Source organism: Geospiza fortis, unplaced genomic scaffold (genome assembly GCF_000277835.1).
Source record: "Geospiza fortis unplaced genomic scaffold, GeoFor_1.0 scaffold163, whole genome shotgun sequence".
Taxonomy (NCBI): Eukaryota; Metazoa; Chordata; class Aves; order Passeriformes; family Thraupidae; genus Geospiza; species Geospiza fortis.
In genome coordinates, this window is record NW_005054401.1 from 1,025,490 (window position 1) to 1,042,497 (window position 17,008).

Here is a 17,008-nt window from a genome sequence, read left to right on the forward strand (position 1 = left end):
CAAATTGTGCTATGTCTTTAAAATCATCTGGTTAAGGCTACATTTATCTCCCTCACAGGAACTTCGTTTATTGAAAAAAATAGGAAATGGTCAGACAAGACATACAATTATGTCTCAAAATACTTGAGATTATTTTCAGAATACTAGAGATCTATATAACTCACTCTCTATATATATTCTAATACTATAGGTCAATTTTTTTTCTTATTGCAATATAAGATTAAATGCCACAGAGGAATTCAGGTTAAGGATTCTTTATCTTCAAGAAAGTGCAAGATATTAACAAAAAAAAACTTACTGCTTTTTCCATCTATTTTTCTGACATGCACGCATATGAACACAGCTAGATTACAGATCCAGAGGAAAATAAACTAACATTGTGAACCACTCATTTCAAATCAAAGAAAATTACACTGAAGAGAGGAGAAGTTATCTGAATTCTTTGAGAAAACCATGACATCTGTTATATTGGAAATCTAGATCCTATTTCCACATGACTAAGCTTATAAACAACCACATACAATTCACTTAATATGCAACAACTACCTTATGTACATGTGCTGATGGAGAATATTTAATTTGCTTCATGCAGCTGTAACCAATATGCCCAAGTTTGACTTTTTGCACAAAATTAAACATGTACATAATACATAAATATAAATATGTATATAATACATATATTACAGTAGATCTCTTCATGCTGCTCAGTAGAGGAATTATGACCAACTAGGGTTCTTAGGTTAAAAAAAAAATTACCTCAAATCACTTTCACAAAGATTATCATAGATTTGTACAATCTGGACATCAAGAGGAGAATTGGCCACTGTGGAAGAGCCTTCATCCATACTACTTTCTTCCTCTGTTCTAGACTGGGCTTCTGATAGAGATGCAATTTCTTTCAGATACTGGTCCTCTGGATGCTGTTGATAAAAATAACGATAATCGAAATTCACTAGTTAAAAAAAATAGCAAGTACTTTTAAAAAACCACAATGCTTTCATATAGAATTATTATACTTAATGCATATCCTTTTCTTTATTATAGAGCCAAGAAATCCTGGATTTACAGATTTACAGAAACATGTGTTTCTCCCCTTTTTGCATTAAGTGAAGCAACGGTCCTCTGAATTATCCAAAGCAAATATAAGAAAGGTTTCTCAGTGTCAACTGAGTATGAATTGTCAAAGACACTACATGACAAAATAATCAACATAAATATAAACAGTAAGATGTGGCCTCATTCAGACAATATAGAACTCTCAAATTATCACCGAAAACAGTATGAAAGGCAAAAAGAGATACATAACTTTGTGGTTAGATGCATGTACAAGATTTGTAAGTTGCAAATAAAATACTTATCAAAAAAACAGAAAATACAAACCAAAAGTAAGAAAAAAATCCCTTTTGAAACTGGAGAAAAGCCTTCTCAACCTGAATCCCACAACCTTCTTCTCTCAAAGCCTTTCATGTATTCTCTGACTCTATGTATCATTAATTAAAGAAGCTAAGTGATCCAGTTGTCTCTGAAGTATAAACTAAAGCAATATGTACCACATTTCTCTGGCAAATCTCCTTCATATCCACAGATATACTCCAAACCTCTGTAACAGTGCTAGTCATTTTTCACTGGTCTTTAACCAGTTAAAATACTCCAGTCAGACTGTATCTGCACTGTCCTCAAACAGAAATGAACTTAAACTCTTGCAAGAGGACTATTTCTTTATTCTTTGCCTTGCTTTGCCATGTTCTATCTCTAGAAGTATGTTTTTTCAAAGATGATGTCTAAAACCAGACACAGTGGTCAAACTTACAGGAATTTGTGCAAAAAATGTGGTATCTGGATAAATTACTTATATTTTGAACTTCCAAACAGAACTTTCATCTCCAACTCAAGTACTTCTCCTGACAGAATTTCAGTATTTCTGGATTTTTTCCCTTTTCTTAGCAACTCTTAAAAGAAAGGCTATTAGTCAATATTCCGTGTTTTACTGAGAACAGAACTATAAGGCAAAACAGGTATGTGATTTTTCCCTACTGGCATAACTCACTCACACACTTCACTAACACTTGTACCATTCTTTTTCTTACCTTACATTTTATGTTCCTTGTTTGAGATCTGTCTCCATATAACTGTTCTAACAACCAAAAAGATGTAAGGACAGCTACTGATGATGTTTTCAGATGTATCATTGGGAGAGTCTCTTCTAAGGAATCTTGTTTATTGGATCCATGGAGCAGTCTTCTATCGGACCATCTGATCATCCACTCCAGCAATTTTGAAATATTGCTCAATTTGCCCATCAAATCTATAGGCAGTTCTTCTGCTGGTACAATACCAACTACATCAAGAGTTTTGTAAACGTATTTAGGAATTGCCTGAGTTTGCAGGGTAGAGGAAGTATGGTTACGAAAGGTCTGGCTTGCTTGTGCAACACTGACTCCTTGATTGTCAGTCTGAGCTCTGTATATCAATTCGTATTTTAAACCAAATAAGCCTTCTTTAAGTCCTTTTTTTAGGTTACACACAGAAGGTTCTCTGGTCTGCCCAACAGTCTGTACAATTGTTGGTTTTTCCAATATATTTTTGTTTTCATTATACGCAGATACTTCTCCAGGATCACAGGATGCCAGGGTGACAGTATAGCAAGACCCTGCTCTAAACACACTTTGACTTCTAGTTTTGTTTTGTCGACGTTTTAGTGTTGTGTGAACATCGAAAAAGAGAGAGTTCAACTCTTGCTCCCGAAGCAGCCCAGAAAAGCTAGTGAGAAATGGAATTCCAAGGTTGCTGTACTTTATCAGGTCTCTCTCAAGGACATAACTCAAAAAGAGTTCTAAAAATCTAACATACTCATCATCATCACGTTCAAACTCCCAAGCACCAACTACAGGCAAATTATGTTGATTAAGCCTGTCTCTCCTACACATTTTGTCTTTATGTTTTGTTTTACAGTTAGGGGCTTTTATCTTGCGCGCGGTATTTTTGTTACCTACTTCCCTTTGTTGTTGGAGTTCATTTTCCCTGTAAGACAATAGATGTAAGAACCATTAATACTCAAACCCATTTTAAAAAGAATTACATGCAACATTAGTTCCTTATCTTCCACTGAAGTTAAAAACAGCCAAACCCCCTAAATTTACATTAGTACAATGTATAGGTGGCAAGTTAATCAAATTCAAAATCCACAGACAGAAACTAGGCAGTAACATATATGAATGTAGACATAGCTGATAGTAACTTACACTTCAATAATTTGTCATATACTAACTGATATGACACTGGCAATTCTACAATTTGGGAAATCTGTAATTCTTCACTTGATAAATCACCCATAGTGACAATTAACCTGTTTGGTGAAGAGATTACTTGATCAGCAGGAGACAACTTCCCCCACCCTCCCCCAACTTAAATCAAAAGCCTTCTGCTGCAATTGTCTCATACCTTGGGAATGAAGGTGTTTGAGGTCTTGTTTCTTCAGTAAACAAAGCATCAGAAAGTATGTCTGCTGTGTCTGCATTATATACCTGAGGATTCCCAACATCAGTAAGTGTGCTTGTGCTTAGACTAGTGCCTAATGAGAATCTGTCATAACAGTGTTCCTCATCATTTGAAGCTGCCTCTTCTACTGGCTCCCAAATATTAACTTCTATAGGGCCTATGTTCTTTACTACACGTCTCAAGGCCTTCTTCCTCACTTCTTCAGCAGCTTGTATAACAGACATCATTTCTTCACTTACAGGATCTTCTGAAAGAAAGAACCAAGTTTTCTGTCTTAATTTTCAGTTTTAACTTAGTCTCAAATTGAGACATGAATTAGATTTCAATTAAAATCCTAAACTAGAGCCATTTATAAATTCAACAAGAAACTGTGATAAAGTGAAGAAACATCAACATTTTGAAAGCCATGATACCCTAGAAATCGTATGTATCAGAAAGAAAACACAGACTTTGTGACAAAACTCAAAGTTTTCCAACTGAAAATAACAATAATCGGTTTGCATGGGTATGACAGAAAGTACTGTCACAAGCTAATAACTAGGATGAAAAACAAACCTTGTTTAAAATTTCCGGAAGAATGATGAACATTACCTTTAACAGTACTGTGTCTGAGTCGCTGCTGAAGTCCATTATATTTATCCCTTAGTGGAACTCTTACATCTTCAGGATTAGGAAATGCTTTTACAAAAATCTCTGCCACCTACACAAAAAAAGAAAGCATCTTTTCCAGTAGCTATCGTGTCTTATCACATGTAACTTACACCATGAGAAAATCGAACTAGTAGGTTTTCCAAGGAGGAGAAATATTTGTGATAATCTCTATTGCTTTTATTCTAGTTTTAAGGTCTTTCACCTTTTTTACTGGTGGCAATTCTCCAAGCAGACTTAAAATTACATCCTGAACTAATTCTTCAACATTCATGAATCTGCAGAAAGGAAGCATTCGACAAGCCCACTCCACTGCATTCAGACAATGCTCAACTGTGTAGGCATCATATCCGTTCTTACTCGGATCCTAAAAAAATTACCAGAAACATTAATTATTCTGAACAAAGTATTTCAGCAAAATGATTAATACATTGCAAATAGTAATGCTTCTTAAAAATAAAAATCTCTAACTCGTCTGCAAGCAGAGGAGTGTAGTAGGGCAGGAAACAGATCAACGGATCATAATGTACATTAAAAAAATAAGAGAGGAAAAAAGGGCTTTTTTAAAATCAGCTTAGGAAATAATTCCATTAGCACACATGGAAGCTGAAGAGTTTACAGTCACAAGTAAAACCTGAGGATTTGCCTAAACTGTGAAGTAAGTAATTCTACTTTGACTTCAGGTGACCATAAATTCTTTCTTGTTAGCAAGATAATTAAGCCTTGCAAGAGGCTTTTAAGATGGATTGGTTGATTTTGAACAGTATTTTCTATCTCATTTGTCACTGTCAGATGAAGTACAGAAAAATCAGAATAATCCACCATTTGAAACAGAGCCATCCTGTTTTTCTGAAATTGGTTTTTCTGGTGAAGAAGAACTTTGAACTTGTTACAGAATACATGACAAATATGTTAGTAGTTTCTTTCTTTTTCTTCCTGGACCTCTGACATCACTTGAGAAGGTATAAGTAGACAAATCATGATCAAATTTTAATTTTTTTCAGTACTCTTTCTGACAACCATGTATATTTAACACACCATAAACCAAATTTTTGGTGTACTAAGTATGTATTATTCAGGAAATTCTCAAAATACCTTGACCTAATAGGGAAAAAAACAGCCAGAAAGTAAATTCTTAGGTCAACAAGTGTAGAAGCTGTTGCTTTCCTGGCAACTCTTCTGACTCAAATACCAAGCAAAAGCCTAACAGAAATATTGGCAGGAAGATGGAGATCACAGGCACAGCACACTGTTCCATATCATCAAATATGTAATTCACATTGCAAGCACTGTGCTCATTTTGTTCTGTAAAGCAAATAGAAGTTCTCACAGAAATATACAGCAGATCTTCAGAATTCTTCTCATAGCTTCATGCAATTAAGATGTATCTCTACTATATTAGTAACACAATTACCTTGATATTGTTAATATTTTCCCTTGCAGTTTGGTACCGCCTACAGTTGTCAGATAATTTTTCACGAACATGAAACATCCAACATAATGCACAGAACTCTCTGAACCAACCTACAATACAAAAATGCAATATGATGAGATTCTATTTAAATAAATTAAATAGAGTAGCCTGACATTTTTTCAGTATTGTTCTGGAGCTACAGCTCCTTAGTCGCACTTAGTGTTCATGTTCTTTCACATCTATCAGGTCTGTAACACAACCCCTCACACCCAATCCAGAACAGCACATTTTACAGAAACAGTTTCGGTAACTAACATAAAAGCTGGAAACGAAATGTGTTCCTGACACATTGCAATATACTAATTCAACCTAATATGCCAGCTGTGGATTTTCACTAAAGTTCTTTTCTCCAGCTCTAAATTATTTTATGTTACTGCATACAGACCTAAAATTTTACAGGTAATGTCATCAAACTGATGGGCTTCCGAAGATGTAGACCCATAGAGAGCAGTGCGGAAATTGCAGTAACAAAGCAAAGTCTCTGGGAATGGACTCAGCGTAGGAAGAGAACCTTTCATTCGAATCTATAACAACAGGTAAATAAAAATCAAAATGGAAATAAAAATCAGTTAACATTTTACATGTATCACTACTAGATGCACAGCCTCTCAGTTATTAGAATGCTGCCAAGATCAGTAAAACTGCCTGAAGCTTGCTTTTATTTTCTTCAAATCACTACTCTGAAAATTCATTTAAAGGGATATGTTTCATATAAACTATGGAACAAGGAATGTTTTTGTTTGAATGGTACTCCCGATTACCATGAAATACAGGAGTAACACAAAGTATAAGAACTAAGATCACAATCAAGAAACCACACTGATTCAACACAGTCCAGGTTGCTGTCACCAAGGCTAACTAGCTTTGCCTCCAGTTTCAGTTGGAATGTCTGACCAGCTCCCCATGCCAACATTAGGCACGTGACCAAGCAAACAGAAGTAAATACTTTTCAGTCAGATCAGCTCCTGATCTCAATCACTGCATTAATGCTGGTGCAGGGGGGTTGCAGGAAGAGAGAATCATAGACACAAAAACTTTTAATCAATTTATTCTGAATTTGCTTCTGTGCAAACAAATTGCTCAAAGGTAAAATGAGATCTTACAAGTTCTGTGCACTAAGATGATCCCTTTACCTGAAGTGAGCATTACATTCTCTGTTAATATTCAACCCTAAGTGATTTGGAGCATATTTCCAGCTAACAGCTATAACTCCCAATTAAAGTCTGCTTTTTTCTTTTAATGGAAAATAAATTAATGCATATGTTACCAAGTAGGTATAGAAAGACATCCAAAAGGAAATAGTTTATGATTTAGATATCCTGTATTTTTAAGTTCTGGTTTCCTATAAAAATGAAGTGTAAAACTAGAAGATGACATTTACAAAACACGACATCGAAGCCAAGGTGAGACTGAATGCTTCTGCAGCTGCAAACTTATCAGTAATATTTACAACTGATAATCAAGTTAAAAATACAAAGTTAAATGTTTACTTTCTGCATAACTTTTCTTGCCCACTTCAGTTGTGTAATATACCACTGTGCTGCAGAGCAAGAACAATGAGCAGCCCGGAAGAGCAAGATAATTCGCTGAAGAACTCCTGACACTTTCTGACGGACTTCTTTCTCTGTTTTTAAAAGAATGTCATCGCTGTCTTCCTGAAAATGCAAAGACAAACAAAGCTCAAAATTAGAAAGGACATACAGCTAAATGTTGTTACTGGTCCTAATCCCATCTTCTTTATAGCATAGATCATTTATGGAAAAAACACAGAGGCACTCATACTTTCTCATCACTGTTGTGCTACTTAGGTAAATGAGCAGACATAGAAGAAAACAGAAAAATGAGCTCAAAAGAACCAAAATAAAGCTCATTATTCATAAATACTGTCAAACAAACACACTAGAAACAGACTTACTTCACTGAGAGAAGCTGGTTGAGGACAGTACAATGGTGGTGCTGGAAGACAGAGCCCAGCTGGAACCAAACCATTAAACTTTCTGCAAAGATCCTTCACAGAATCCATCAAAAGCTGAAATGTCTCTGAGAGAATATCAACATCTGCCATAACAGCTGCTTTCAGTAGTTCCTGTATTGAACTGTAAAGAACATCTGCATCTTCCTCTTCAATAGGATCTATAAAATATTAAGCCCAGAAACCAATAATTTAAATGAGTCAATACATGGATCTTCATTCTGACATCATGAGGTTATGTTCTCTGAATTTGCATTCACATATTACAATGACTGACCTCATCTGCTTGCTTTAAGATAAGATCTCATGCATTAAAAACTAGTATTCAATTACTAATTTTAAGTTTTGCCCCATTGCCATGACACCTATTGCCTTTCTAGGTAGACAACGGAACTTTTTAGCCAGGTATTTGCTTGGCACAACATTCTGGCAAATCATTCTTACCAAAAAGGCATAAACGGGTACATTATTAATAATGACTAAAGCAACTCTTTAATCAGTAAGTAGGTCCACCTGCTGATAAGAACTTAAAACGCTTTCAGACAAAAAGAGAATAAAATATAGAAATTGTGCCAGTAAACTTTCTGTAGAATATAAGTAAGGTCAGGTTGACCTAGTTAACTGTGAATTTCAGCATTTAATTATTAAGTTAGGAGTTCACAGTATCTGCAGGGTCCAGTGAAGACCTGGCCAACAGCCAGAGAGACAAGTGAGAGACCTGCTTTTGTGCCTTCATGTCTCTAAGGGCAAGACAAGGGGAGACCAAGGGAGCCATGACCACATGCCAGAAATACAGTGTGTACATTGGTATGTCTGTGTCTCTGAAGGGCAGGCACCTGGACAGGTGGAGGAGCCCAGACCTACTCCTGTTGTATTCTATATACTGCCAGGACTGTATGCTCCAGGCCAGCTGCTGTGGGGGTGCATGGACAGTGTATGTGTGTGGGGGAAGAGGGTGTTTGTGAGTGGGTGTTGTAAGTTTTCTGAGTACCAGAAAGCAGAGAGGGGCTGGGGCTTTGGGGGCTTACATACACAGACATGAGCTACCTGTGACACTCAGCAACTGGGTCAGCTGGTCATCTACTCAGCTAATGGTCTTGCCACTGGCCTAGCTACTGGAGTGACACACACTGTACAAACAGGTACCTATATGTCAATCTTAACCCTGACCAACAGGAGAGGGAGAGGTGACAGGGTTGTTGGTGCTGCCTGTGTCAGTGGTGAGCAGGTCTGTAGGTGTTTATGTATGGCCAGTCCTAAATAGGTGCTCTGTAGGTGCCTACTGGGAATACACTCTTAGCCTTGCTAGCTGCTGGATCTGGGGATTCACTTTATCAGAAAGGAAAAAGCAAAACTAAACCTCTTCTTATAGCTAATTTCAAGTGTGATGATACTTCCCATATTTGTTAAAACACAATTTTTTTTGTTTGTTTATTGTAAGGAAGATTCCGTTTTCTTCCAAATAAGTTAATATCAAATATGGTCAAATAAAGGTTTGGACAATACAAATGAGAAGACAAGATTGATAATTTATTTCATTTCTGGAATGATCAAAGCCAAAACACACACCCTCACAAAATTAAAGTGCTTGAACATATTATAACAGTAATACACACAATGGAAAAGACAAAGCAATTGTTTCTTTCTCAGACAGTGTATAACACTGTATATGTAGTCAAATAACATGAAAAATAACCACAATTACTTTTCATTTGAAGTACCTGTGAACTTCTTGTATTTAATATGTCCTGATGTTTCAGAAGTTACTGGCTGTCCTAACAAAGACTTTAACTTTTCCTGAAAAGTCTGCATTGGTAATAAGCTCAATGGCAGGTGACACTCTGGTTTTTTCATTCTGAAAGTATAACAAGAAACTGCTCATGAATAACAAAGTAAAATCCATACATAATCCAATGAAGGTCTGTTAAAATAGTATCTATGCCAAAATAACTAATCATAGCACCTTAAGTTCTACATCTAGTAGGAGTCTGGGAGTATGAACTTCAGAGGCTATATATATAGCTTGTCACAATAAATTTCATGAAAAGAAGTATGTAACAAAAAATAGTATACTAATTCCAATTGCAAGTTTACCTTGAGAGCTCCTCGGAGTTCTGACAATACAGCTGGTAGGCCAGACCAACTGACACAGACAGCTTCCAGTCCCCAAGTGTCTGTGCTAACCACACAGCCTCTGGAACAAGTCCACCAATAAAGAACAAATCAAGAGCATATTCAGCTGTCCACACAGATGAAAGCTTCTGGTCCCTGACGGCTCTGGTCACCAAAGAGTGTTGCAGTGGAATGACACGAGGAGGTAAGTCTGTGACATGAAAGGCACATATTAAAGTTTACATAAATCCTCATGCTATCAGATGAATAATCTAGGACTCATTTGCTCACATTGCTTGTGGATTAGTTACAGTGTACAACTGCTTTTATTATTAATTTACTTTTATTAGAGGTATACTATGGAAGTGCATCTGCAGCAGCAGATGCAGCTCATGCAATGGAGTAAGAGTGTGTTCAGAATAGGCTATTTTCCTGCTTAATAATGTTGGATATAAAAGCAAGCGCAAAACTCGTGGGGTTGGGGTTTTTTCACTTTAAAGACTTTATCACACCGACAGACCACTTGCAAATATTCTTCATATCTGTAGGGTATACCAGAGGGCACACATGAGATAAATGGAAATTCCTAGAGTTTTACTAGTGTACCCATATTGTTTGTACACACTATGCTTATTGCAGAAGACAAAGTTAAAATGCATTTTTGACAAAGAACAGTCATAACATTCAGTGATTCATTGATTTTAAGATGGTATATAGATACAAACTTCAGGCAAATTTACTATCTCTTTTTTTGTCAATCATATTTAGATTTGTTTTTCAAGGTTTTGCTTCCTGGTTCTCCTGGACAGACGCTGATCAACATGAATTCTAAGGAGTTAGTTGCTTCTCTCACAGGTTCTGTTTTGCTCAGACCGTAGCATTACTTAGGAGATTAAATAATTATTCACACTAATCCAACTTGCACAATGTAATTTTACCCTGATTGTCTCACCACGTACATTGATCTTTGCCTAGCCAAGTATTAAAATCAAGGTTTTGTTTTGTAGGTATAACTTGAAAGCTGTCCAAATAAAGCATTCAAGGGACCATAAAGAAAGAAGTAGATACCAGGGCATGCTGTAGTATAGAAACATTAAAAATACTCAGTGTATTCAAATACACTACAGAAAACCTAATCAATCAAACTAGGTGGTTACTATTGTAAAAAATATGTGTCATTTTAATATCAACTTACTGGTAGGGTACTTAAAATGCTTCCAAACAAATCTTTATTCTCACAAACATTTGAAAAAGTAGCTCTGAAAATAAAAATTTCCTAACAAAGGAAATCTTTAAATGGAATCTCTTTGAAACCACTCACTGTGATAAATAGTAATTCTCAGAAATAAGCTAAGAAGCAGGACTTAAATGATCAAGTACTACTGGACTCAACGCCAAGCAACTTGGCATTCCCATTTGCTTTGACAATATGGTGTCTGAAGCATTTGGATTTGGATTCCAAGACTTTGACTGTCAGATAAGCAAAAAATGTCTTCCTCTGGCTTTTCAGCTGGGGTTACACCAGATCACAGATTCAAGTACTTCTTCAGCACTGCTGTTATCCTACTTTTGGGAGGATCAAAGCCAGTCAGAGCCAGATCTTTAGGCAAAATTGTGACAAAGGATGATAAAAAGGTTGAGGGACTTAATGCCTTCCCTTCCTCATTCTTTAATAGAAAAACCAGTTTTCTGAGTAACAAGCCCTCTGAGCTGGAAGACAGGAATAGGGAACAGAATGAAGACCCCAGTACACAAGAAAATGGTCAGCAACTTGCTACACCACTTAGATATGCACAATTCTATCGGGCTGGATGGGATCCACCAAAGGGTACTGGAGGAAATACTCACTGGGCCAGCTTCCATCATTACCCACAGTCCTGGCTTACCAGGGTGGTTCCAGCTGACCAGAGGTTGGCAGAAGGGACACCCATCAACAGGAAGAGCTGGAAGAAGGGTCTGGAGAACTACAGACCTGTCAGCCTGACTGCGAGGCAGAGGAAAGTCATGGATCATCTTGAGACAAAGACAGGACAACCAAGATCAGGCCCAGCCAGCAGGGATTTGAAAAAGGCAGGTCCTGCTTGACCAGCCTGATCTCCTTCTATGGCTGGGTGCAGGAAGGCTCAGCAGAAGGTTCTGGATTGACAATTGTATGGTATCTAACAAGACCACGTGTCAGGTCCTGCACTTGGATCACAACAACCCCTGCCTACACTACATGCTGGAGGAAGAGTGCCTGGAAAGCCGTCCAGTGGAAAAGGACCAGGGCACGTTGCTTGACAGAGGCTGAACATGAGCCACTGTGTGTCCAGGTGGCCAAGGAGGCCAAGGGCATGCTGGCTTGTATCAGGAATAATGTGACCAGCAGGGTTTGGGTAGTGATAGTCCCTCTGTAGTCAGCACTGGTGAGGTCAGTTTGAATGCTGGGGTCAGTTTTGGGCCCCTCAGTACAAGAAAGACACTGAGGTGCTGGAGTATGTCCAGAGAAGAGTAACAAGACTGGGGAAGGGTCTGGAGCACAAGTCTTGTGAGAAGCAATTGAGGGAGCTGGGGATGTCTAACCTGGTGAAGAAGAGGCTCAGGGGAGACTTTATCACTCTATAACTCCTTGAAGGCAGGCAGGCTGTAGCCAGGTTGAGATCCATCTTTTCTCCCAAGTGCCAAGTGACAGAAGAGGAAATGGCTTCAAGTTATGCCAGGGGAGGTTTAGACTGGATATCAGATAAAACAGCTTCTCTGCAAGGGCTGTCAAGCACTGGACTTGGCTGCTCAGGAAGGGGGGTTGAGTCTCCATTCCTGTAAGTATTTTAAAGATGTGAAGCTGTGGTGTGTAGGGACATGGTTTAGTGGTGGGCTTGCCAATGTTAATGGCTGAACACAATGATCTTACAGGTATCTTCCAACCTAAAGGATCCTATCTGTTGGAAAAAAAATTGTATCAGCTACACTTTTTTTGTGACATCCTTACAGTTTTTTCTGTCTCCTACTCCACTGAAAAGCTAACTTGATCACCAAGTTAAAGCACAACAGACATCATTGATACGTGTGAAAAAAATTGTAGACTTAAGCAACTAGAACAGCTTGTACAAGAAATACCTTGTTTGATGTGAAGTGGATGAAGGATGTCAACATTGTGGGGAGGAAAGATATAGAGCAGCTGCTTTGTGAAATAAGCAGCCATGAATCGTGCCATGGACCGAATCACAGCCATGGCAGTGTCAGTATGAATGCTGGTTACCATCCACAGTTCATGCTGAAAATACTTGATATCTAAAAAAAGAAAAATCAAATTAAAACATTACAATAAAAATTATTTTAAATTTGAATGCTAAAATTATTCAATTACAGGTTACAAAACAAGCAAACTTACATAATTCCTTGACAAGCTTTCAGAACTTACAGAGCTTAATCTTCTAAACTAATTACACATTATACTAATATTAGAAGAATTTTCTACTAGGTTTTTAATGACTGGAGATGGACTTTTAGCATCTAAATTTAGACCTGCATTGAGTCAAAAAAAACCACTTCTTCAAACTTGGAAATTCAGATTTCACTTAGATTCAGACTTCGTAAAAAAAAAAATTTACAAGCATCTGCAAAAACATCCTACTGTCAAATTAGGACTGGTGACCAAACTAGAATCTGCTGTTTTTTCATGTTGTATCATAAAAAAAGATAAAATATAATATAATTACATAATTATATTATATATTATTAACATAAATAATATATCAATGTTATAAATAATCATATATTATTATAGACATTATTATTCTAAATAATATTATATTATATATTATTAATTAAAAATCAATCACATAATTTCCCCCTTATTTTTCTTATTCAAAGTCCTTCTTTGAGATTATTTGAGTCTAAAAATATTTAGCAGGTGACTAGTAGACAGTGAGAGTTGTCTAAACACATATTCCAACAAGTGCAGCTGAAATATCATCTGAGGATCAGAAAAAGTCACTAAAAACAGTGTAAAGTGAAAAGCATCAAAAGCTGTCAGGTGTGCATGTGAGGGCACAGAAATTAGACACTAGGTTCTTCAAACAGTGTCAACATACCTTACCACACTTTTAGGCAATGTAAACATACCGGAAAATTCTTCCATCTGACTTGTGGAGAGTTGTGATCGCCTTAGAATCTCTCTTACCAGATGATCGCAGAGTCCCTGAGCTTCACACAAGTTATATTGATACAGGTGACAAAACAATATTGCAAGATAGTATCTACGCTGAAGAAAACATGCCCTTTTTCCTCCTGCATTAAAAGATAAAAAAAAGGTACAAGTCCAAGTGGAAGAGAAAAAATAAACATAAAAAGAGATGTAGCAAGTGAAAGTACTGTTTCTTTTCTCTCCAGAAACACATCTACATAAACTATATACTTTGAGGAGTACAAATCAGGAGCAGCTACTTTAGGATATGGTCATTCTACACAGCCTCTAAGTCCCTAATAAGTTAATCCTCATCTACAACATTTTTATTTCTAGACATATGGCAGTTTTCAAAGCAATACTATGCATAACTGTTAAGACACAGAAAAAGTCAGGAGAGCTTAAGGAAGTCTAGCCTTCAAAGAAAGAGTGCCTGAACCACAGTGGAGTTGCTTAGACACCCACCAAGCCTCCAATATTCTGAATTTTTTTCCTCAATGAAGTATTCTTTATTCTAATAACCAGCAGAAAATTTTCTCATGATGCCTGGAAAAGAAACTCTGGTATATCTGTTTCAAATCAACTCTTACAAAAACTCCTGATGCAAGTTTTATTTTGTTACTCTCCAAACACTAATTCTTTTAATTTTACAGCTACTAAAGGAATTGATTTTTCTTCATCTGTTTTTCGTTGTCTCTTTCTTGCTCACAAATTTGTCTAGAGCTTTCCTGTACCAAGTACTTAATAATCACTAAGAAATTCTGGTATTAAAAGAGAAATGCATAGAATTTTCTCAGAGAGCAACCAGACTTAAGTTTTGACTGGTGTCTATTCATTTCGTCTTAATTTCAAATATGCATGCTTTATGCATCTCATCCCCTCTTTTTGAAAAGAAAACAGTCACAAATGTAAAATTATTACACAACTTACCCCCTCCACCCTCAAAGATTTTATCCCTTACCATTTGTCTTGAGTTCACAAAGAGATCTTTTCCAAATGTCCAGAGATTCTCTGTATGATCCTAAAAGGAACTGCTCCTCACCTACAAAAGTCACATATTAACAAATTAAAAGCTTTACTTCTAGTAGTTACTTTTATATTTACAAATACACATGCTCTTCTTTCAGCATCAGACATTTACTGAAAGCAGAACAAAATATGTGAGCCCCCAGAAAACTTCTACTCTCACAATTAAGTGTAAGTTTTGAGCATCTGAGAGAAGATGACTTTGAAAACTCCTTGCCAGGACAGGTAATGTATGAGCTCTTCTCCAGGAGGAGCTAATGTATTGTATGGAGCACTGTAGGAAGAGGAGTTAGAATTGTCATTTAAGGGAAAGATCAAGAACACGGCAAGGAAACAGAATTGTCAAGGGAGACATATATGGGAAGCTGGGCTTAGCAATGTAGAAGTCAAAAGGAAGGTAGAACATAGGACGGTAAAGTGTAAGAAATTAGGCTACAACTGTATGCTGTTTGGAAAATAAATATGCTTAGATTACCAAGCACCTTAGGTTACACTAAGATGTTTAGTTGAAGTTGTTAACATTTGAGAATACAACATGATCACATGGAGCGAACAATCTTTCTACACAGAAATCCAGTAAGCAGCACATTATGATGCCCATTTACTTCAGAAGAAACAACACAGGAGATCAGAATTAAAATCTTCCATTCAGATTCTTGAGGACATGGCTAAAAGCAAACCAGAGTAAATTCAGTCTTTTTATTTAGCTTAACAAGCTCTAAAAATTATAATGCAATCTACAGACATACCAAGATATTAAGTATTTAAGACAGAATTAATTATAAGAATTTAAGAGAAGTCCAAATGTTCACTTTTTAAAAATCTGGTAGTCAGTTACTGATTGTTAAGTTGGATCTAATTTTCCTAGTTTTCAATTAACATTTTTACTAACCAGATACAGAATTAATCTTCAGATGTTGTTCTAATGTCACTCCTGAAGACTGGATGGTTGCTTGTATATGACTTAAAAGCAATGAGACAACAGAAACCTCTTCTGCATTCTTGCTCACTTTTCTTTTTAGCTGCACCTGATACCAAATCACTTTCTTATACAATAATCGCCATAGTACAGTCAACCTGTAATTCAAGAAGTACAATATTATGAGATTAAGCAGGAGTTAATGAAGTTGCCTATATCAACTTCTTATGTTCTTTTATTTTGCATTATGCACCCAGAAACTTAATTATATCAACTACTTTCTTGACTTGGGTGAGGGGAAAAAATGAAGCACTCTGCCTCATTTTTGACTAAAAAACATTATTTCTTCTGAATTTTCTTAAGCACAGCAATCTACTCTAAGAACCTAAACACCCCCAAAATAAATCCCCTTGCTAGCTTAACAATGGGGAAATGAAATAATCTCGGACAGAGAAACCTCAGAACAGGTATTAGTATCTTTATGAACAAGACTGATTAAAAAACAATTAAAGCATAACACAGAAAAGCAAAGACAAGAAAATAAGAGTATGGTTTTTGGACTGGCAAGTCCCTGTTGCCTAGCACAGTCCTATCAGATGTACCAGCTCAGATACGTAGTAAGTTTAACAATACAAGCAAATAATTGCTAGAGACTTGAAAAAGCTTGCACAAAACTGCAACACATCTGTATCTTGAAGTACTACTGGGTTCATAATTAACACAGTCAGTCAGATGCAGTGGTCAGCACAATTAATCAAAAATATGGATTATCTTCTCTGAGACAACTGAAACTTGCATATCAGATTTGCAGAGAACATAGTACTATATTTAAGGATTATTGAAGAAATACCTTTTACTGTCGTAGCAACTAATTTGTGAGTTACAATGCTACTTAAGTTCTAAATCTCTGGAAAGCAGAAGCCTGCTCATGTCAACAGCACACTTTGATTCACTGGAGTTGTGCAGAATAGAAAGACTCCAGTGATAACAGTATACTTTCCTAAAAGTTGGACAGCACACTTCAATCAAGTTTATGTGTGGGGAAGAAATAACTCTGACAGTTTAAGTAAATTAGTTTCTATAAATGGGTTTTTCTTATTGCTCTGAGACACCACATCCATAATGAATATAAACTTTGCTGACTAAATTGACATCGTTGACATACTGCATATGAGCAGACTCTTGCTCCATATA

General features: G+C 36.5%; 1 protein-coding gene across 1 annotated transcript in view; it reads right to left on the bottom strand.

Annotated features, from left to right (window-relative positions):
* The window catches only part of CPLANE1 (ciliogenesis and planar polarity effector 1), a 61,124-nt gene that overhangs the window by 31,859 nt on the left and 12,257 nt on the right, over positions 1-17,008 (bottom strand). The window contains exons 13-27 of the mRNA XM_031061143.1: positions 15,788-15,972; positions 14,831-14,911; positions 13,809-13,973; positions 12,801-12,974; positions 9,687-9,915; positions 9,314-9,447; positions 7,536-7,753; positions 7,111-7,275; positions 6,006-6,144; positions 5,561-5,670; positions 4,352-4,513; positions 4,090-4,198; positions 3,442-3,745; positions 2,088-3,021; positions 757-920 (exon numbers count right to left, since the gene is read on the bottom strand). Of these exons, the coding sequence (XP_030917003.1) occupies positions 757-920; positions 2,088-3,021; positions 3,442-3,745; positions 4,090-4,198; positions 4,352-4,513; positions 5,561-5,670; positions 6,006-6,144; positions 7,111-7,275; positions 7,536-7,753; positions 9,314-9,447; positions 9,687-9,915; positions 12,801-12,974; positions 13,809-13,973; positions 14,831-14,911; positions 15,788-15,972 (3,273 nt within the window). The remainder of the gene's footprint in view (positions 1-756; positions 921-2,087; positions 3,022-3,441; positions 3,746-4,089; positions 4,199-4,351; positions 4,514-5,560; positions 5,671-6,005; positions 6,145-7,110; positions 7,276-7,535; positions 7,754-9,313; positions 9,448-9,686; positions 9,916-12,800; positions 12,975-13,808; positions 13,974-14,830; positions 14,912-15,787; positions 15,973-17,008) is intronic.